At 43.2% G+C, this 21,987-nt stretch overlaps 2 protein-coding genes across 3 annotated transcripts; one reads left to right on the top strand and one right to left on the bottom strand.

The window, feature by feature from the left end:
* Nucleotides 1-862: 862 nt before the first annotated feature.
* Nucleotides 863-2,610, top strand: RNF183 (ring finger protein 183; the record flags this gene model as incomplete). Its single annotated transcript, XM_081237090.1, has 2 exons — nt 863-974; nt 2,006-2,610. The coding sequence occupies exon 2, from the start codon at nt 2,044-2,046 to the stop codon at nt 2,608-2,610; it is 567 nt and encodes a 188-aa protein (XP_081093216.1). The 5' UTR covers nt 863-974; nt 2,006-2,043.
* Nucleotides 2,611-6,161: 3,551 nt separating this feature from the next.
* PRPF4 (pre-mRNA splicing tri-snRNP complex factor PRPF4) lies at nt 6,162-21,933 on the bottom strand. 2 transcript variants are annotated; one of them, XM_081237430.1, is made up of 14 exons: nt 21,826-21,933; nt 20,887-21,067; nt 18,752-18,938; nt 15,907-15,994; nt 15,417-15,496; nt 15,144-15,237; nt 14,514-14,608; nt 12,999-13,057; nt 12,423-12,546; nt 10,955-11,044; nt 8,006-8,128; nt 7,788-7,895; nt 7,579-7,697; nt 6,162-7,053 (listed from the first exon to the last, which is right to left on the bottom strand). In XM_081237430.1, the coding sequence occupies exons 1-14, from the start codon at nt 21,850-21,852 to the stop codon at nt 6,860-6,862; spliced, it is 1,569 nt and encodes a 522-aa protein (XP_081093556.1). In that variant the 5' UTR covers nt 21,853-21,933; the 3' UTR covers nt 6,162-6,859. The 2 variants fall into 2 exon arrangements, with proteins under 2 accessions (XP_081093556.1, XP_081093557.1); XM_081237431.1 differs by having other exon boundaries at nt 20,887-21,064.
* Nucleotides 21,934-21,987: the final 54 nt, after the last annotated feature.

Below are 21,987 nucleotides of genomic sequence, written 5' to 3'. Positions count from 1 at the left end.
GGTGGTGGCCTGGAAGTCCAGGTGTTGCCACTGACTAGTGGGTGACCATGGGTGAGAGTCACTTCTTGCCTCCCATCTGCAGAGTGAGTGGTTAGGATGGAGAAGAGGTTTTTAAACTTCTTTTTCCTCAGAAGCTCAAGTCTTCAACTTGTTCAGATGACCAATATGAGAAAAGTCAAGTGTTTCTGGTTGAAATAGGGATGTGGGGCTGGAGTGGTCCTCCTCCCTGACTCCCGCTTTTAAGTCCCAAGCATGGTGGGAGGGCTGGGTCTTGGACTCCAAGATCTCAGCAGTCAGTGCCTGCCGGGCTGACCATCTGTGTCATCTAAGGACAAAGAAGGCAGCCGGGCTCGCATGTTCTGGGTGTAGCTCCTTGGGCACATTAAGTGATCGGAAGGGGATGGGAGAGGACTTGTTGAATCTGATATTCAGAGAGTATTCAGAGACTTTAGGCTGTGCAGCAGGTGAACTTCATAGCCATTGAAGGGCAGGGCAGGCAGCCCCTTTGAGAAGGAGGTTTCAGCCACTTTAGAAAAGAAATGAGGGCCCAGGAGAGAGGAAGCCCAGAGAAGGCTCACTTACCCTCTCCACAATCTAGAAGAAGGAAATTGCCACCCCTGCCTTTCCAGGCCGGCAATCCCAGGTCTTGAAGAGACTGCCCACAATCTCACAGATAACTTGGCTTCCAGGGTTGGTTGTTTGCCACGCTCCAGAGGAACACTGTTTCCTCACCTCACTACCCGCCACCTGGGCAGCTCTCTGGCCTTCGCTGCAGGCAGGTGCGCTCAGGAGACTGCAGCCTGGGCTACCTGGCAGCTCCAGGTGCTGCGTGTACGCTGCTATGGAGATGGGCCCCGGGGTTGGTGGTGAGAAAGCAGTCTCCTAAAGCTTTGCAGATCCTGGAGGGGAAGAGGCTGGAGCCTCAGGCCCTTCAGGGTAGTCTGCCTGACAGCCGTAGTGCCAAGGAAGGCCAGGTGGGTGCTCTGGGAGTTTCTAGGACAAAGGGGGGTGGGGGGAGGAGGAGCCAGGGGAGGCCAAATCTTGGGAGGAGGCTCTGGAAGGGCTGATCTGGGCAGGGGAGCCTCTCCATGTTTCCAGGTCAAGGGGAAAAGCCTTCCCAGAGGCCCCCTTGCCAGGCCAGTGCAGTGCCCTGCACAAAGACTGGGCCAGTCGCACTGAGGATTGGCCCTGCAGCCCAAGGGGAGGAGGGAGAGAGGGCCTGGCATTTGCCTCCAGAGGAGGGGTAGACCAGGGAATTCGCAAAGCCCATCTCTGGGCTAGTCAGGACCCGAGGCAGCAGGGAGGGAAGTATTTGCCCTGTAGCGGGAAGCACTGACTGTGGCTCCTCTCCCTCTCCCTGGAGCCCAAGAGGCCAAGGGCAATCACGTGTAGCACAAGGAGCATTTTTATCCATTTCCAAAGCCAGGGGGCCGTCTCCTCGCGGGAGCTCGATGATCGTGGGGTGCCTGAGGCCTGGGCCCGGTAGAGGGGATGCTGCAGGAGTGCCACACCTAATTCTACGGCTTAGGGACTGGGTGATCTGAAACAATCGCTTCATTTTTAAATTTTTATTGGGGTATAGTTGATTTACACCTGTTAGTTTCAGGTGTACAGCAAAGTGAATCAGTTATACATATACATATATCCATCCTTTTTTAGATTCTTTTCCCATATAGGCCATTACAGAGTATTGAGTTCCCTGTGCTATACAGTAGGTCCTTATTAGTTATCTATTTTATATATAGTAGTGTGTATATGTCAATCCCAATCTCTCAATTTATCCGTCCCCCCCTTACCCCCGGTAAGCATAAGTTTGTTTTCTACATTTGTAACTCTATTTCAGTTTTGTAGATAAGTTCATTTCACTTCACCTTTGAACCTAAGTTTTTTCATCTGTGAAATGTGGGCGATAATACCAGTTAACAACCCACAGGACACAGCCTAGGGCCAAGTACCGGCACGGAGCTTAATGGGTGTTCCTTTGCTCCTTTTCCCTTTCTGCCAGGACGTCTCCTGCCAGACCTCCCAGTGTCTGGTCTGAGGATGGCGGAGAAGCAGGGCCGGGAGCCGGAGTGCCCTGTGTGCTGGAACCCCTTCAACAACACGTTCCACACCCCCAAAGTGCTGGACTGCTTCCACTCCTTCTGCGTAGAATGCCTGGCCCACCTCAGCCTGGTGACTCCGGCCCGGCGCCGGCTGCTGTGTCCGCTCTGTCGCCAGCCCACTGTGCTGGCCTCCGGACAGCCTGTCACTGACTTGCCCACGGACACCGCCGTGCTCACCCTGCTCCGCCTGGAGCCCCACCACGTCATCTTGGAAGGCCGCCACCTCTGTCTCAAGGATGAGCCCAAGAGCCGCTACTTCCTGCGCCAGCCCCAGGCCTACATGCTGGAACTCGGCCCCGGGCCTGGGAGCCAGACTGGGCCCCCCCAGGACGTGGCCCCTACCACCATCCCCAGCCCCAGCCCCAGCCACGACTCTCTGAGGGGGTGTTTGCGCAACCCGCAGTTCCGGATCTTTGCCTACCTGCTGGCCGTCATGCTCAGCGTCACTCTGTTGCTCATCTTCTCTGTCTTTTGGACCAAGCAGGTTTTTGGGGGTGTGGGGTGAGCATCTGTTCCAGACAAAGGACCAAGCCTTTCTTGGCTGCCGCTGGGTATGAGGACTGCAGAGCCTCATTTGGGGTTGTCTTCCTTTGTAGTATTTTTCCTTTTTTACAATCCAGGGGTCGGCTAGGCTGTGCATCTGCTTCTGGGAGCGGAGAGAGTCCTATTATAATGAGAACCTCTGAAAGCTAATGGGAAAAGATACGAAGAGAGCTCTGGGTGTGAACCACGGGTCATGGAAGGGCCGAGAAGCAGATCTGTGATGACAGGGCTACATAGCATGTTGTACCAAAGGGCTGGGCGATGGCATCCAGGAACCTGACCCACTCAGACAGCAAGCTGCAACTCTTACTGGAGCTGCTTTAAACTCAGTTCACATTTTTTGGAGTTGCTAAAAAATTTGGAAAGTGAACTTCAATTGTGAGCAAATGTGTTTGTCTTCCCCTTTCAGTTTTCTCTTTGGATGTTTTGCCACCAGTCCCAGTAAAAATGGCCTGCATTCATTAATTCATTCACTCACTCATTCAACAACCAGTTGGCTGGTCCTCTGTCAGAACTAGGGGCAGAGAAGCGTAGGATGAGCCAGGGGTGGCAGAGTCCTTACCAGCAAGGAGGGCACGTTCACTCAGCTGCTGCTCGTACAAGACGACCTCTTGTCAGTGTGTAGTTTATGGAGTGTTAAGAGTAGAAAAGTTTAAAGGTGAAAGAAACCAGAGTCAGTGATCAAAAGAAATCTGGGATTTGGAGGAAAAGATTTTTATTCCTCCTGGTAGGTGCGGGGTGGAGCTCTGATTCCCCTCCTCCAACCATTGTAATTCTTGCCTTGAGAGGTAAGGCAGGGAATTCCCTGGCGGCCCAGTGGTTAGGACTCTGTGCTTCCACTGCAGGGGGCACAGGTTTGATCTCTGGTCGGAGAACTAAGATCCCACATGCCGTGTGGCATGGCCAAAAAAGGAAAAAAAAAAAAAAAAAGGGGGTAAGGCAGAAACCCCGCATAGAGTAAAAGCCTTAGTTCCCATCCCAGGCCATGCAGGCAGGGGATTCTGGTTTTCATTTTACATGACAGAATCTAGGAACCAAGGAAAACTAGATAGGATTTGGATGCTTCTTGACTACAGGTTGCCACCTCTGCAGTATCTAAAACTCTGATTTCTTCTTCACTTTTAATACTGCCTGGTGGCTCAGGGCTCTGAAACAATCTCAAAGCGGTTAAAACACCATCACAAAAAGATAACATTTTGTTTTTGGGGATATGTAGAATAAGCTTTCAGAGGCCAGAAATTGGTTTTATTTGCTCTAAATAACATTTTGTTAAGTTTAATGAAACCAGCTTCTATAAACTCTTAGGGGTCTTAATGTACAACAAAGTATCATCTGTCCCAAGATGCAAATAGTTTCCTGTTGAATAACACTATAGGCTCCTTGCAAGTTCACAAGGTAGAAGTGGTAAAGTTAACTCCCTTTTGCATGAAGTCAGAGTAAGAGATGCAGTGACTCCTCAAAAGGGCAGTATAAACGGTAGAGCAGGCTTTCCCGGTAAGTGGTCTGAGGTGACCGAGAGGTTCAAATCTTCATGTTCACTTTAAGAACACTCGTGAAACCATCCAGGCCATGAAGGGTATGCACATCCGAAAAGCCACCAAGTATCCGAAGGATGTCACTTTACAGAAGCAATGTGTGCCATTCTGTCATTACAATGGTGGAGTTGGTAGGTGTGCCCAGGGCAAACAGTGGGGATGGATGCAGGGTCAGTGGCCCAAAGTGCTGAATTTTTACTGCACATGCTCAAAAATGCAGAGTAATGCTGAACTTAGATGCAGATTCTCTGGTCATTGAGCACATCCAGGTGAACAAAGTCCCCAAGGTGCAGCACAGGATTTACAGAGCTCATGGTCGGTTCAACCCATACATGAGCTCTCCCTACCACACTGAGATGATCCTTACTGAAAAGGAACAGATTGTTCCTAAACCAGAAGAGGAGGCTGCACAGAAGAAAAAGATATCCCAGAAGAAACAAAAATTTACGGCCTGGGAATAAATGCTGCAAAAAACTAAATGCAAAGTTTTTTTTTTAAAAAAAGGTGGAGCACTTAAAAAGTTCAGACTTGGTACAGGGAACAGGCCATGCTGGCTGGACTGTTTTTTTTTTTTTTGGTCTGGCCCATGTTGCCGGCATACTCAGTAAAGCCCTATGAAATCTCTTATAAGGTCACAGACGGACCAGACTCTACCATTTACTAACTAGGTAACCTGGAACAAGTTACTTATCTTCTTTGAACTTCAGTTTTTTTGTAAAAGAGGGAATAATAATTAACTCCTAAGACTGTGAGGATTAAACAAGATGTCTGAATGTGCCTGGTGGTGTCTAGACGGCGGTTAAGTGTCCTATTAAGTGATGGCGGTGACGTTTGTCTCACCGTTAGCACGAAATGACACACTTGGGATATGCTCCTCAGCTAACGGCTTTTGGACACTGATACTCCCAGTAAGGAAGTGTATATCCAGCAAGACATTCGTCTGGCCAAAGGCTTAGATGAAATCTTTTCATCCAGTTGCTACCCCTCTAGATCTCTTGGAACCACCCACCCCCTGCAAAACAAATGACAAGTTTAATGGAACAAGTGGTAAAATTTCAACTTGAAAAACTGAAAACCTTCAACACACTATATTTGAAAGTTGCACGCTAATACACTAACATTCATTATTAGTTTAAACACACTACAAAGGTAATAATGAAAAATAATTCCTTTTCATGGCTAACTATGGAGGAAATAGAGTCCATTAATACTTAAACAGTGAAGTGCCCAACACAGAGTAGAGCTGATAATCCAGAAGCTTAACAGGTACACAGGATATGCAACTACTTGGTTATAATTGAAATCAGATTAAACAGACTATTTAGCTACATTTCACACATTCCTAGCTTGCACGACAGAGCCAGACAAAGTCACTCTCATCCTCCCTGGAACAGCAAAGGAAAAGTGTTTTGAACGTTCAAGGAGAAGCCATCATATAAGCCCTTCTTGAATTCTCTATACACAATCCTTTCTTCTTGCCAATTCCTCTATTTTTTGTGTGAATTTACTGTGTATTTCCAGAGTTCAGTGGTTGTATACCTGGGGTGGAAAGAGCTGAAAGTAACTGCTGCTTGGCCAGTGCGTAAGAATTAGAGTCCTGATACAGTTCACTGGTAGTCTCGCCCACAATGCAACAGCCCCCCATTTTTAAAAAAAATTACTAACAGAATGCTTACTAAGGAGACAGAATTGGAGTACGCCATACCTGAGATCATTTGCTGTATCTCAGACTAAAAAAAAGGGACCTCTGTGGACCAATGCCTAGGATTCAGAAAATGCTTAACTATACAAGATGATTCTTTAAAGAGCAGTTTTTTCAATAGGATTTTACTCTGTAGCAAGTGTATAATAAAGAAAAGGTTTATGTTTAGGAATATCCATTAGGGATTTTTTTCCAGAGTAACCTCAACATGAAGGGTATATCCTTTAAATAACCAATAGAAAAGAACTTGCACAATAGAGACATCATGTTTGCTTTCTAAAAATTTTATTGAAATCTTGGCACAATGGCCTAGCTTTTGGGTAACACAAAGGACGCCAAACTTGAAAGCAAAATGGAAGACATCTTCTGACGAGGAAAATGTTCAGTTCTGAGCTTCCTAATGCAGTTAGCATTCCCAGTGAACTCAACAGGAAGAGGTAAAATACTCTCTACTGCAGAACCCTGAGCATAGCTCTTCACCTCTTCACCTTCTGTTCTCAGGGTTCTTCTGTCAGGCATGGTTTAGCCAGTGCATGGTGAGGTGTCTCTCTCTACTCGAGGGCTTCCAGAGTATAGTCCAGCCACCTTGCTCTCTGGGTCACATGTAGTCCTGAAGTATGTACCATGTAATGGAAAGCCAAGTTTCAAGAATTAAAAATGGAGTCAGTCACAATCCAGAGTGCTGTGAGGGAAGCAATAGGGCATTCAAACAAAAGATTAATAAAAACAATGTCTACAAAGTTCATGGCAGGGCTGGAAGATGAAAGTTAAAATTTCAACCATGAAAGGGATTCACCAACACCCAGGGACTGGGCTGCCTGCTTGAAGTGGGAGCTGACATGGAAATCCAATTCTTTTGAATCTATATATGGTAATTAGCAAAACACATGACAGAACAAAACACATCAACTCCTTTCCTTTGAAAATGGCTCTAAAGAGAGAGTGAGGCTAGAATCCTTCTTCCATGGTCCTGCCTATTCAGCCATCCAGAGCTTGAAGGTCCTGTCATATGAGCAAGTGGCTATGAGCTGCCCATTGGAAGAAATGTCTAGGCCCATCACTTTGCCTTCATGGCCGGCCAGAGTCTTCAGTGGCGACCAGCCTGGGTGGGTCCAGATCTTGGCTGTGTTATCATAGGCACCAGTAAGCAAGAAATTCCCATGGATAGCTACAAAAGAAAAGGGGAGTTGCTTCAGGAATTCAAGTACTCAAAAAAGCGTAAGAAAATAAAAGACCCAAAATCTGCTAGAACATACTATTTTGAAAAAGAAGGTATCTACATTCAGAAAAACTCAACACTCTGATCTGTATTCCTACTAGACCTCGACGAAAAAGAAGACAACTACAGGCAGACTTAGGGAAACAAATAACATTATTAAGGTCTTTTGGCTCTTTCCCTGATAGACAACCTATTCAGAATAATATTAAGGATTCAGTGCTTGGACCTTCCATGGAAAAAAAATAATAAAGCAAAACATTCATGGAAGTCTTCTTTACTTCCTAGGAACAAGACGCAGGCTGTGTCATAGCTCTGTGTGAAAGTGTGGTGGAGGGAAGGAGATTATAATTTGCTCCTTCAATAGAGTCCAAATTCTCTCCTGTTCCACTTCCAAATCTTAACACCCGGACTGCATTCCTCAGAAGTGCAATTTGTCTGTCTTGTAATTAGGCCTACAACAGGAGGAAAGCTTACGCTCAAACTTGACACCAGTCACTAAGTTCTGGTGGGCAGGAATGGTATAGACACAACGCCGCTGTCGAAGGTCCCACACTTTGCAGGTGTTGTCACCACTGCCAGTTGCAACGTGGTAGCTGTGGATCAGATGTAGTACTGAAGTTAGAAACAAAGAATACTTTCTGGCCAATAACCCTCTCCACCCCTCACTCAGTGAGCTTATTTACCCATTGGGGGAGAAATTTATTCCATAGATTTCCTTCAGGTGACCTTCTAGGAACATGATGCAACGTCCTGTACGCAGGTCCCAAACTCGACCAAATGCATCCAGTCCCCTGACAAAATAATTTATGAATGAACATTTTGAATCCAGTTCTCTGTGGAAGCAAGTATACTTAAGAGGTGAGACTACTGAGCTGCCCCCGCTACGTGGAAGAAGCCTTACCCAGTGCCAGCCAAAGAGCCATCTTGATGGAAGGCAATGTCATACACACCCATGCTGTGGCCTTCCTGATGTAGGATTTCCTCTTGAGCCTCCAAATCCCATAAGCGCCATGAACGGTCATAGCTAAAAAAGTCAGACTAACGGTTAACCAGCAGATGTTCAGTTCCTACAATGTATAAAGTGCTATAAACAGCTGTAGCTCAAGTTATGTTTCTGAAACTACTCATACAACCATATTAACAAACTCTTTTCTGGCATAAACAAGGTCTCAACAACGAAGCATATCTGTCTTGGGTGCTAACTGGGAAACCATGGTTCCTATAAACCTACTTCAGTAGCTATTTTATTTTATATTTATTTATTTAGAAACATTTATTTATTTATTTAGTTATTGGCTGCGCTGGGTCTTCACTGTTGCACGTGGGCTTTCTCTAGCCGTGGCGAGTGGGGGCTACTCTTCATTGCGGTGTGCGGGCTTCTTATTGTGGTGGCTTCTCTTGTTGTGGGGCACAGGCTTCAGGTGCGTGGGCTTCAGTAGTTGTGGCTTGCGGGCTCTAGAGCGCAGGCTTAGTAGTTGTGGCGCACAGGCTTAGTTGCTCCGCGGCATGTGGGATCTTCCTGGACCAGGGATCAAACTCGTGTCCCCTGCGCTGGCAGGCAGATTCTTAACCAGTGCGCCACCAGAGAAGTGCCTTCAGTGGCTGTTTTAAAAACAGAATTCCTTAGAACGGCCCAGCAAAGATTCTGTTGCCTTCTTTCTTCCCTAATTTCACTGTTATGTCCTTCCATTCATTGAGCATTTATTGGGTCCTAAACTGAATGCTGGGCATATAAAAATCAATCACAAACAAATAGATCAATAGAATAGAATAGAGAGTATAGAAATAGACCCACATATACATGGTCAAATGATTTTCAATGAGGCCATCAAAGCAATTTCAATAGTGAAAGTCTCCTCCATAAATGATGGTAGAACTGTAATACATATGGAAATAAAGACAAAACAAACAAAAAACCCTCAATAAAAAAAATGGGCAAAGCACCTGGACACTGAACAAAAGAGAATATACAGTCAATAAGCATATGACAAACTACTCAACACCAGTAGTCATCAGAGTAATAAAAATTGAAACCGTGAGATTTCACTACATACTTGCTGAACTGAGCAAAATGATAAGATTGATTAATGACAAATGTTGGCAAGGATGTGAAAAAAACCAGAATTCCAGAATTCTGGGAATGTAAAATGGCACCAACACTATGGAAAACCACTTGGAAGTTAAAAAAAAGTTACATATACATCTACCCTATAACCTTGCAATTGCATTCCTAGGTATTTATTCAAGGAAAGAAAAACACATCCACAAAAAGCATTGTACAAGAGTATTTATAGCAGCTTTATTCTGACTAGCCAAAAGCTGGAAACAGCCGAAGTGTCCATCAACAGGAGAATGAATAAACAAACTGTGGCAGAGTTACACAATTGGATACTTCTCAGCAATAAAAAGGAATTACTGATACATGCAACGACATGAATGAATGTTAAAAATGTTATGCTGAGTAAAAGAAGCCCATCAGGGCTTCCCTGGTGGCGCAGTGGTTGAGAATCCGCCTGCCGATGCAGGGGATATGGGTTCGTGCCCCGGTCTGGGAAGATCCCACATGCCGCGGAGCGGCTGGGCCCGTGAGCCATGGCCGCTGAGCCTACGCGTCCGGAGCCTGTGCTCCGTAACGGGAGAGGCCACAACAGTGAGAGGCCCGCGTACCGCCAAAAAAAAAAAAAAAAAAAAAAAAAAAAAGAAGAAGCCAATCAAAAAGAAGCCAAATGAACACAAATGAGTTCATAAACTATGAATAGATAGAATTAATTTATGGTGACAGTAATCAGGTCAGTGGTTGCTTTGGAACAGGGAGTTGACTGGGAAAGGGCATAAGGGAACTTTCTGGGGTGATGAAAATGTTCTCTCTGTTGACTAGTGTATGGCTATGAGCATAACTGATGCTGTCTTGGGCCTGTACAGTTCTTCCTGTCCTTCTGCTGACCCGACCCAGAACTATACTGTGTGGTAAGTCACTTTCCTGTAGTCAAGGGCTTTGTAGTTAATTGATATTGTTTAATAATCATTAGGACCAGGTGGCCTCTATGCTCTGTTAGTCCTCCAACAATGATGAAGACCTTTGCTGATATATTCCCAGCACCCACTAGTTACCCATTCTTCACTTAGGAATGTACTTCCTGTTTCCAAACACGTACCCCCCATACCTTAGGTTAACTATAAAATTGCCTCAATGGTCTCTTGGGGGTGCAGAGTGCAGCTATGAATGCTTCTGGATTGCTGTCTGCCAGATCCCACCCTGTGAGTAAGTGACCCTATGATAAACGGATCCATTGGATATATGGAGCTGCTGGCCGTGTTTTTCAATCTCAAGGTGACTGCTCAGTTTGGTGGGCACCTTCTGTTCCCTTGGATCTCCAACAACAGGGATGTGGGCCACATGAGTGTATGAATTTGTCAAGACTGACTAAATTACACACTTAAATCCATTCCATTGCATGTAAATTGTATCTCAAAAAATTCTTTAACAGATTCTGGCCTCACTGAATTTATAGAACCAGAAAAGGGGACTGATTTGTAAGCAGAGAAATTACACTGTATAGCAAAATATATATATATATATATACCTCTAGTATTGGCCAAGAAAGAGAAGAAAGAGGGAAAAATAGTTTTCCGGGAGTCAGTGACTCTGAAATTTCAGATTAACTGCAATTTAAAACCAAATACACTTAGCCCTGACTATGTCATATATTATTTTCTGATTCTGATTTATTAAAGTCCAAGAAAATCTCTTGAAGATCTCTGCTCTAAAAATTTACTTGGCAGTTTAGCCATAAAAGGTTAACAAGATGCCACAGGCCTGTATGGATAGAACAATAAGAGGATGGCTTACCAGGTGGTACCCAAGAAACGTCCTGATGGATGCCACATTACACGGGCCACACGCACTGTATGGCCTTCAATATCTGCCACTGGTTCATCACTGAAAAGGAATCACATATATGTAAGTAAACTATTCTACAGTCATGGAAATACTCATTGAATTTATTAACTGTTGAGCACATATACGCCCATTCTGCATGGTTTGACAGGCCAAATTGTAACTAAACCTGTAATTTGTTAAACTTTTAGGACTAATGATAATTTAACTCACTTCCCAAGGTCATTATAAAAGCTTTGGGACTATTTCCTGTGCCCACGGGGCAAAATTGCTCTTCAATAAACACTGCCTATTTCAATTCACTATGTTAATAAACTCTTAATGCTGTATCATTTGCTTAGAGAAAAATAAAAGATATTTCAGCCTGACAAGCAAAATAAGCTCTCTGCACCAAAGGAGCGCTGAGATTCTAGAAAGAAAACATACTTTAATAGAGATGCAAGGCTACATCAAAAAGTTTTGGTGCAAGTGGATTACAGATAAATTTATCTCAAACTTCAGCTTGTCCAAGGATCCACATGAAAACAGGAACTCCTAAACAGAGGCTTAGTTTCCTTTTGGTGGCCATTAAATTCTACTACTAGCAACGACAGAAAGAAGGTCTGAACACCAGCAAGAGGAAATAAACATGAACCCTAAAGAGGGCAATTAAAAAGGGAAATTTGTCAATGTGCATACACAGAACTAACTAAAGCCCTAGGGGAACAAATATTGCTATGTATTACCAAAGCCAATTAAAACTTGCTGTGCTCACAGGTAAGATCTTGTCTGGCAAAGAGTGGAGACACTAATTAGCTCCTCACAAAATCCTGGAACAAAAGCCTCATGTGCTTTCCCAAAGAAAGAAAACTAAGCAACTGAATTCAGTTGTCTTTTAGGCAAACAAAGTGCTTCCAAAAATTTCTTGGAAAACAATAATCACAAACACATTAAAAAAAAAAAAAAACTGTTGCAGTTGGAAAATGTAGTCTAGGTAAAGGATGATGCTTTTGGAAGTAGACATCACTTCCTTGGCAATACTGCCAGACAGAACCTCCTTCCTCTCCCCTGTGGCTGTTTGCTAAGAACTAATGTGCTGTCTAGAATATTATTTTTAGTCAAGCTACCAAACAGTGCATTTCTCCAATGTCAATCTATTGCATGGGAGGTATAATGGATCCTTCCAGAATAGCTGGAGCCAGGAAACAGTGGCTACTATGTTAGAGGCAAAAATCAAGGTACAAAGTTAACAAAGAAGGAAACCTGACACAACTCCTCTGGTGAGAAAAGGTCTAAGAAAAAAATCCTCCATTCTATTTTCACACAAGTTACCTTGACTCAGAGCATCTCTGGGGTTAAATGGTAGATTTTTAAGTCTCAAGGACCAACCAATCAACTATTTACTTTAGCGATCGCAGTGTGGACAGAGGGTAATATTCACCTGTCAAGGCTCCAAAGCTTCACAGAACCATCAGCAGCACAAGAGGCCAGATTGACATCTTTCTGGTCCAAGGAGACAGTGGATTTTGGATGGAATACAATTGCTCCCACGTTTGTGTTATGGCCTGAAGGAGTGTGAGAGATGCAAATTAAAGGGCTCCTGCTCCCTTATAACTTAAGTGTAAATACAGACATGACAAATATTATATATACACATATCAGAGGACATGTGGACCTAGAGAGTATTAAAGTAGCTATTCAACTACTAAAAAATTGAACTACTTTAACTTAAATTAATATATAAATTGCATTAAAAAAAGCTAAACACACAAAAAAATGTTTCTTGGTTTAGAGATTATAAATGCCAGAGTGGGGCTTGACATGAGAGAAAAGTGGTATGCGTATGAAGTCAATATCATCCAGCCCTGCAGTCAGAGAAAAGCAAACCAAGTCAAATCAAATCAAGAATTAATCTGCGTGTACTGGGTCTGAGTGTCAGGCAGAGTTTTAGAGTTGTATTGCTTGAAAGAGTTCACACTGAGAAAAAGACTGAGATTTAGACAAGATTCTAACTCACCTCGAAGAGTATGGAGGAGGTTGCAATCAGGAACAGACCAGAGCTTGCAAAGCCCACTCCTAACAAACACAAAGGAAAGCATCTCAGCCAGGGTTGGTCTGGGAAGGAAAAGGTACCTTGGTAACATTACTAAAGGACAATCTCTCTCACCACCCCCACTCCGCAAAAATGTTACAGTGGCAGACAGAAAAAGAAACAGAAAAGGCTTGAAGGCTTAGAGAAGAAAGCTACACCCAGGTCTCATGCAAACAGAGGCCTCTACTGGACTGTAAATATTATAGCACAAGTTGCTCTTCTCCTTAACTTTTGGATCAATTTCTGAGGGAAGGTAGGACAAATTAAACTATCTAACATTAATATTAATAATGATACTATCTTCTTAAATACCAATAGCATTTTGCTGCTTACCAAGTACTTTAATTTTTTTTTTTTTTTTTTGGCAGCACTGTGAAGCATGCAGGATCTTACTTCCCCAACCAGGGATCGAACCCGTGCCCCCTGAAGTGGAAGCACAGACTCTTAACTACTGGACTGCCAGGGAAGTCCCCAAAGTACTTCAATTTTTTAAAAAATGTTTTACTTTGGAAAATTTCCAACAAATTACTTTCATATCTATCATCAAATGATCCTTATAACAGACCTGTGAGGTACATATAAGGCAGGAATGATCATTTCTACTTTATTATTTTTTTCTTATTTTATTTTTATTTTATTTTTTGTAATTAATTTTTTAAATTGGAGTATAGTTGATTTACAAGGTTGTGTTAGTTTCTGCTGTACAGCAAAGTGAGTCAGTTATACACATACTCATTTCTACTTTATAATGAACGTAACTGAGGCTTGGAGGCGGGGGCGGATCTGTGTAGGTCCCTGGCTTTCTCCTGAACCACAGTCTCAATTTCTGCCTAGTCAAGTAGTTCTTGTGCGTACAATGCAAGCGAGTTTCCCCCTCACTAGATGACAATGTTCCTCAAGAACAACTAAGTAACTAAATAGGACAAAACAACAAAGTTATCACATCCTAAGAGTTTTCTGCATATGTGGTGAGTAGAAAACAAAATGAAGATAAGAACAATAATTCAAGTTTACTGAGTCCTTACCACATACTAGGCACTATCAAGGCAAAATGTTTACGAACATTATCTCACCTTACTTTACAGGTGACAAAAGTGAAGCTTACAGAGATTAAGCATCTTGCCTAGGTCACATAACCAAAAAAGAAAAGTTATATCAAGGTGTGTATACTAGTCTATAAGCTCACTATCTGATCCAAAATGATGCTAATGCCAAGAATATGACTGACACGTCATGGGCCTCTGGGGTACCTTGTGAACAGTAAGAACTGCTAATTGAAGGCTATACTGTAAACTACAGTGGGTAGCTACTAGCATCTCTAGTTTGGTGTGATCATGAGCAGCAGAGGCAAATGGTACTGAAATGGCCTTCTAAGACAAATACTGATTTCTTCCCCTGAACCCCATTTAGAAAAAAATGTTACTGTAAAATGGGACTTACCAACAAGCTGTGGCCAGCATTTTGGAATTGGGACTAAAGTGACAGTAGGAGATAGGCCGATCATCCCCAATCTGACTGCAGAAATTATTCAAAGACTTAAAGACAGACAAACAAGGGATCATTAACAGGCTAACCCAAGACTTTCTTGGCTTTTCCACCATAAAAACAAAACCAAAGACCATTCCAGTTTTAACCCTCCCCAAGAATCTTCTACCACCTTTTTGTTGTTGTTGTTAGGAGACACTTATACAAATGAATGGAGTCAAGGCTTATCTGGAACTCCAGCATGCTGTCTCCTACAGTCTTAGTATCACTAGCTTCTATGTCAGCTAAATACAAACAGGAAGGCCATGGCGAGATCTGAAGTACAGTCTGACATATTAAAAGGGAGAATTAAAGAGGAGACCCATAGGTCTCTGCCTAGTACAAAGCACAGTAGGTTCCCTGCCACCTTAGCTGATGGCTCCTCCCACATAGCAACAGTGTAAGCACAGAGGAATAAGTATAGCTGCCTTTACTTGCTAGAGGTGGGCCAAAGTAGAGCATCTATTAAATACTTAAGAATCTTTAAGATATTAGACAATTATATATATGAGAGCATCTTATATATATAAGATGAGAGCATCTTACCCGGAGAGATTTGTGCAGTTCTTGCATCTGGGAGGTTCTCGTCGTCTCAGGAATCTCTTTATGAAGACGGGCCTCTTCCAAGCGCTTCATTGCCCTGTGACACAGAAATAACATTATTAACCCTGAGCAAATGGGTTGGAAACAAAGGTCCATACAAGTCTCTTTACCACTCAACTTCAATTAACAGCCACAGTCATTATAAAGCAGCTCCTCAGTCCTTGAGAGGAAATAAGAAAAAGTATGTTTCTTCCTCCTTCTCGAGGCTCTCCTTACCTGGGCAGTGAGTAATTAGCAATCCACAGTCTAGCAACCTTCAGGCTGTTTGGTCCTTCATGGTACCAGGTTTGCTGATACTGAAAGTTAAATTAAGAGCAGAAATGTCAAGTCTGAAGCATTCCTGCCCCTTTCATAGCTGTCAATTCCCTATTGTTAACTGCCCAGAAAAAAGATGAATTAGTTCAGTAATAGGATGAAATCAGGTATATGCGCTTTCCCTTGTGTTTCTTTCTATGAACTCTTATTGGATAGTTTCTGGTTACTTGTTAAAAGTGACACCAGGAATGCTATGGTTCTTTCCTGAATGGGGAACTCACTTATCTCCATTTATACCTACAAAGGAACCACAAACTATTGCCAACAACTATTCCGGAACAGTAGAGTCTCCAACTCCCCCTGTTCCCCATCCCACCGAAAACAGAAAATGAGAGAACTACCCCCTTGTTTCCTGCATGTTTATACTATGAAGCCAAAGACACATTTTTACCTCTTCTTTGGACTTCTTTGATTTCTCATCATCTTTTTTGGTCTTTTTTAAGGCATCAGTACCGACCACTGAAAGGATATTTCTTAACCTGCAACAAAAAAGATCAGAATTTAAACAGAGTTAAGACTGTGAAAAGTATACCTAAGAAGGCGGCAAGCCTGCCCTACTCTCTCACCATTCAAATCCCAAGCAACCTTCTTTAAGGGTCAAGTTGTGATGCCTAAACTTCCAGTGTGATTTCTCTCACTCAGTAGTCTTTATTTGAAGATTCCCTAAATTGAACTAAAAGCAATTACCCTGTTAAACTTAGAGTCAACTAGCTCCAACACTGCTACCACTTGGGCTGTGAATACAGACAACCTTCACTCAGTGCCACAATGTTCTGGATACTGCTCAGGTGCTAAGTATAAAAAATGACTAAGAAACAGTCCTTGATTTCAAGTAGCATAGTGGGGGGTGAGGGAGTGGGGGGTGGACAGGACATACAGAAAGTATCGGGGAACTAGAGTACGTTCCATTAAGTACTATGACAGTGGTAAGTGCATGGTGCTAAGGGAATCATAAAAGGAGTAAACAACCTAGGCTTGGAGGGAATCAGGGAAGGCTTCATGGAGAAGATGTTACCTGAACTGAGTCCTCAAGTAATCAAGTCAATGGGTCAAAAATGGGAAAGGACAGTTGAAGCAGAGGGTTCAACAAATGTAAAGGTCTGGAGGCAAGAAAAGCATGTTGAACTTGGAATCACAACAATTCAATATAGCTGGAGCACAGCGTACTGGGAAAGGGTTGGTGAGAGATAAGGCTGCAAATCTAAGCAGGGGCCAGGTCACAAAGAGCTCCTAATGCCATGGTAAGGAGGGTTTACATTTGAGAAAGACCCCTGGAAAAGTATGGAGAATGGACTGAAGAGGGAAGAACAAAGGCATATTATTGTATCCCCTGGGTCTTATGGACTGAATCAAGACAGTGGCAGTGGGGACTCAAGACATTCATTTAAGGGACACAATAAGACAGACTTTGCTGGTGGAGAAGACAAACAATAAACAGTAGAAGTAAACCCTCTGAAAGGCTATTAAGAAAGTATGTTACTTTCTTAATAATGGCAGGACTTACTTTACAAGGGGTCAGGTGTTAGGAAAGGCTTTTTTGAGGAGGTGGCATTTATGCTGAAACTGAAAGAATAAAAAAGCTCTAAAAGGCAAGAGAGGGGGACAAAAAGAGAAAAATTCAGTGGAAAGACAGCAAAAGAGCTTGAGTATCCCAGCAGGACCATTATGGCTGCTAAGTCTAGTAACCTGGGGAAGAGTGGCACAAGGCAAGGATGAAGAGCATGATTAGGAGCTTTTTACTCTAAGTTTAATAAGGAGACTCTGTAGGGGGCTTCCCTGGTGGCACAGTGGTTGGGAGTCTGCCTGCTAATGTGGGGGACATGGGTTCGAGCCCGGGAGGATCCCACGTGCTGCGGAGCAACTGTGCCTGTGCACCACAACTACTGAGCCTGCGTGCCACAGCTGCTGAGGCCTGCGAGCCTGGAGCCCGTGCTCCGCAGCGGGAGGTCACCATGATGAGAGGCCCGTGCGCCGTGATGAAGAGTCATCCCCGCTTGCCGCAACTAGAGAAAGCCCGCACACAGCAATGACAGACCCAACACAGCCAAAAATAAAATAAATTAAAATAAATTTAAAAATTAAAAAAAAAAGAAGACTAGGATTTTAAGCAAACAATTAACACAACACATCTGGGGCTATTACAACAGTCTAAACGTGAAAGCAATGGAGGTAGAGAAAAGAGGACACACTGGAGGTACATTTCAGAAGCAGAAGAGACAAGATTTTGCTGATGGGTTACACAGAAGGTGAGCAGGTTTTCAACTGAAAACTGTGTGAATGGTACTGTTATTTGCAAGGAGAACTGGAAAATAGATGAGTTCAATTTAGACATGTCAAATTTGAGTACCTATAGAATATCTAGGTTACAGAGACCTGGGGGTCATCAGAATATATATATACATAGAGTAAACCATGCCATGGGAATGGATTTGATCACTCAGGGTTAATGTAGGATAAGGGCAAAAACCAGCAGTTTATAAACAGGAAAAAAAGAGGCTTAGAAGAATTAGCTAGAGAAACAGGAGGAAAACCAGGATGATTTGGTCTTCTGAGAGCCAAGGAAACAGTGTTTGAAGGAGGGAATAGGTGGCAATGTACTAGGGCTATTCTTGATAAAGATGAGTTGATGACCTTAATTAAGAGCAATTTCAACGTGGTAGTTGGTCGATCAGTTTGCAGTAGGTTGAAGAGTAAATGAGCAGTAAGGGCCTTAAGAGAGTAAATGTAATGAGTAAGGAATAGCTGAGCCCCAAGTCCTAAAGAGGCAGGTAGGCAGGCCAGGTCCGCATAACTGCATAGAACCAGCCTGTCACTAAGAGGTTTTGTAACTTCAAAATCACAAGAGGGGCATTATATGAGGACAGTGCCTTTTTGCAATAACACCCAAAAACCACTTATCATTATGTCTTATGTTAATGACAAAGAATGTGTTTGTTGTTTAAATTTTCAGAGTTCAGTGACGGATGTTTACCCAACTCACAACTCCACAGTGAGGAGAGGAAGGGAGGGAATGTGTTAACATCTTCTTCATAGTTTATAAAGAAAAATTAGTAGTGGAGTAAAAACTGGCCTAAGACTTAAATTATGGGCTGAAACATATTAATGCAATTTAATAAGGTATTCTGTCAACATTATGTGAGACATTCTATTAAAGTTTTAGCTACAAATTCCAACTGAAATTTGGAACTGGAACCCTGTGATTAAAAGAGAAGACAGTAGATACTTAGAAAGGGCACCTTTCTCTTCTTTCAGCAGGACCCTCTCCAAAAAGTGTGATGGGTTCCCCCAAGGCCCTAAGGCAAGCCTTGACCTCTGAGTCATCCGTGGAAACATTGATTTGCCGGGCTCGCTTCCTCCTCTCAAACTCAGCTAACACTTCAGCCTGTCGCTCACTGATGTGGTCTTCAATTTCAAACACCTCTCCTGTACAAAGAACCGGCAACATCAGCATAATCACCAGACCTTCCTCAAGTAGGGAGAAAGAAATAATTTCCATTTTTTTTCTTTTTAATTTAATTTATCTTTGGCTGTGTTGGGTCTTCGTTGCTGCGCACGGGCTTCTCATCGCAGTGGCTTCTCTTGTTGCGGAGCACGGGCTCTAGGCGTGTGGGCTTCAGTAGTTGCATCAGGCAGGCTCAGGAGCTGCGGCACGCAGACTCTAGAGCCCAGGCTGAGCAGTTGTGGTGCACGGGCTTAGTTCCTCCGAGGCATGTGGGATCTTCCCGGACCAGGGATCGAACCCGTGTCCCCTGCATTGGCAGGCGGATTCTTAACCACTGCACCACCAGGGAAGCCCAGAAATAATTTCTTACATTTGGAGTCTGTATGCCTCTAGGGAAAGTTAACTGTTTAATCTACTACAAACTTTACAGTTTCTCAGTTTATTAAAGTATGCCAGGGACTCCCTGGTGGCTCAGTGGTTAAGAATCCACCTGCCAGGTGGATTAAAGTATGCCAGGACCTCCCTGGTGGCACAGTGGTTAAGAATCTGCCTGCCAATGCAGGGGACATGGGTTCTATCCCTGGTCCGGGAAGATCCCACATGCCTCGGAGCAACTAAGCTCATGAGCCACAACTACTGAGCCTGCACTCTAGAACCCACGAGCCACATGCACCTAGAGACCGTGCTCTGCAACAAGAGAAACCACCACAATGAGAAGCCCACACACCGCAACGAAGAGTAGCCCCCGCTCACTGCAACTAGAGAAAGTCTGCGCACAGCAATGAAGACCCAAGCAGCCAAAAAATAAATAAATAAATAAATAAATAAATAAATAAAAATAAAGTATGCCAAACACAGAAAACTAAACGAGGTTTTAAAAGGCAGAAAAATAGTTGAAGCCATCTTGTTTCATTTGGCAAACTTACATAAACACATAGCTTGCATGAGACAATAAGAGTATGGAGCATCTTTAACAAATAAGTTATGCAGAGGCTTTCTATCCATGATAAAATAGAAACATTATTTTAACAATTGCCAAGGCTACTCTCTGAAATAGTCTCAGTATAGGGACACTAACTGGAAATAATTACCATGAAAATGATATTCTTTGACTGTAAGGTTTTTTGGATCATCTATCAGCTAGTTTTAAAACTCACACCAAATACAAGCATTTCGATGAAAAAGGAAAAGTATAGTAGTGATGCAGCTACGTTTAAAATAACATAAAAGGTTTAAAAAGTCACTAAAGTGCATGTGTATAGAAAAGAAAATGCATGGGAGGATCCATGAGAAACTTGACAGAAGTCCTATCTGCAGAGAACTCTTTTTATACCCTTCTGTACTCTCTGAATTTCTCATAACATGAATAATTTTATTTCAAAAATATAGTGGACCACTAGTTACTGACATGAAAAAATATCCTCAACAGTATACAGAATGACAAATGCAGGTTACAGAACAATTTGCTTATCGTGGTTTCATTTATGGAAAAAGACTTGTATTCTGATTTCTTTCAAAATAAAAATGGCTACTACTTTTATAATTTAAAAGAGATATTTCATTTTGGGTGAAAAATAACTGGAAAACTAAAAAAGGGAGAATATTATGAACCATAGTAGCTCCAAACCAATGCCACAACTATGCTAGATCTCCAGAAGACAAATGGAATCAATTTGAATCCAAATACACAACGAATAAATTCCTAGTAAAATTACTAACAATTCACAGAAGAAAAACTGTATAAAAGGTTTTAAGAAAAAGGTTCTCCAGATGATACTGAGTGAGCAGAGAGTATGGCCTTATGATAGATGCAAGTTTAATATTTGAAAATTTTTGACACTAAACTAGTGATATCTAAGTTTAGGAAGGTAATCATTACAGATAATTTGAGCACCAAAGGTAAAGATGGACTCACAGTTTGCATCTTACCGGAGGTTATGTTAATGTTCCCTGCTTCAATTCCTGCTTTAAGTCCTTCTTTTCCCAAAATCCCAGATTCTCCTTTGGCCAGGCGCTCCCTCTCCTTCTCTTCCAAACTTCCATAATAGATGTGTGGTTTCTTCACAACAGGAGCGACTAAGTCATCAGATGCCTTAGTTTTGGTTGCCTGCTAAATTAAAGACCTGGATTAACCTAAAGCTTAATCTTAGCAATTTACTAGACCTCCCAGAAGGATGAAGCTTATCCAGAGCTTCAATCCCATTTCTTCTCTAAAGAAAAGACAAATTGGACACCGGTTAAGATGTGTCTTCCCTGATTTGGACGTGGTCGCGGGGTGATTCCAGTCTCTCGGTCACTTAAGTTTTGCAGATAGGAAGAGATAGATAAAACTAGTGAATTTCTCTTGGTGATTTTTCTATCAAAGGCGTGCTTTGGAACATGTTTACTTAATTCAGTTGCAAGTGCAATCTCTTCCTGGGTTTTACGAAACTTCCAGGGTTACTGCTCATCACAGGCGATATCAAGGATAACTGAAATAACCAACGCGATGGTAAGGGGGACAAGTTACAAAGTTACTGTCTATACATTTCAAACGTTTTCAGACGTGGGGCAGTAGATAGGAAGTTAGGAGGCCTCATTACAATTAAGAGGCCTGACATTGTCATAAATCTTGGCCAAGACACTACTCCCTTTCAGAACTCCGTTTCTGAACCAGACGGAAAAGGGGTTGTAGCAAGAGCTGAAAATGGGCTAAAATAGGAAAGCACTCAGGGATCAGGAAAACGCTGCTCCGCTCTCTAAGACCAGACCGAGTCTGGCAGCCTTCCTCCTTAGCCCTCCACCGCCGTAGCCCGTTCCCTAACGGCCCTGTTCCGCAGGGACCCCCACCCCTCCGCGCTCCCTGCCAGAGTTAGCCGAGACCTGTACCGCGGAGGAAGCTCGTGAGGAGGCCATGCTGGGCTCCGGAGCCGCGCAGCCCCACCGAAAGCCGTGCTCTATATTTCAGACCATCCACCGCGCGCCCAGGAAGGCGGAATTACGACACCTACCGGAAGTGGGCCGCGGGCGGACGTAGAGTCCTGCGCGGCG

This window comes from Mesoplodon bidens, assembly GCF_964165515.1.
Source record: "Mesoplodon bidens genome assembly, chromosome: 6".
NCBI lineage: Eukaryota > Metazoa > Chordata > Mammalia > Artiodactyla > Ziphiidae > Mesoplodon > Mesoplodon bidens.
The sequence above is the reverse complement of the archived record's forward strand: the minus strand, read 5'-3'. Positions and strand labels throughout refer to the sequence as shown.

Excerpts from the sequence above, each read along its gene's own strand:
- PRPF4 (XM_081237430.1), bottom strand. The coding sequence starts at position 21,852 with ATGGCCTCCTCACGAGCTTCCTCCGCG. Across the intron at positions 15,497-15,906 it reads CAAAGAAGTCCAAAGAAGAG|TATCAGCAAACCTGGTACCA; the intron begins GTAAAAATGTGT and ends TTTAACTTTCAG. Across the intron at positions 15,238-15,416 it reads GCTAATTACTCACTGCCCAG|GGCAATGAAGCGCTTGGAAG; the intron begins GTAAGGAGAGCC and ends TCTGTGTCACAG.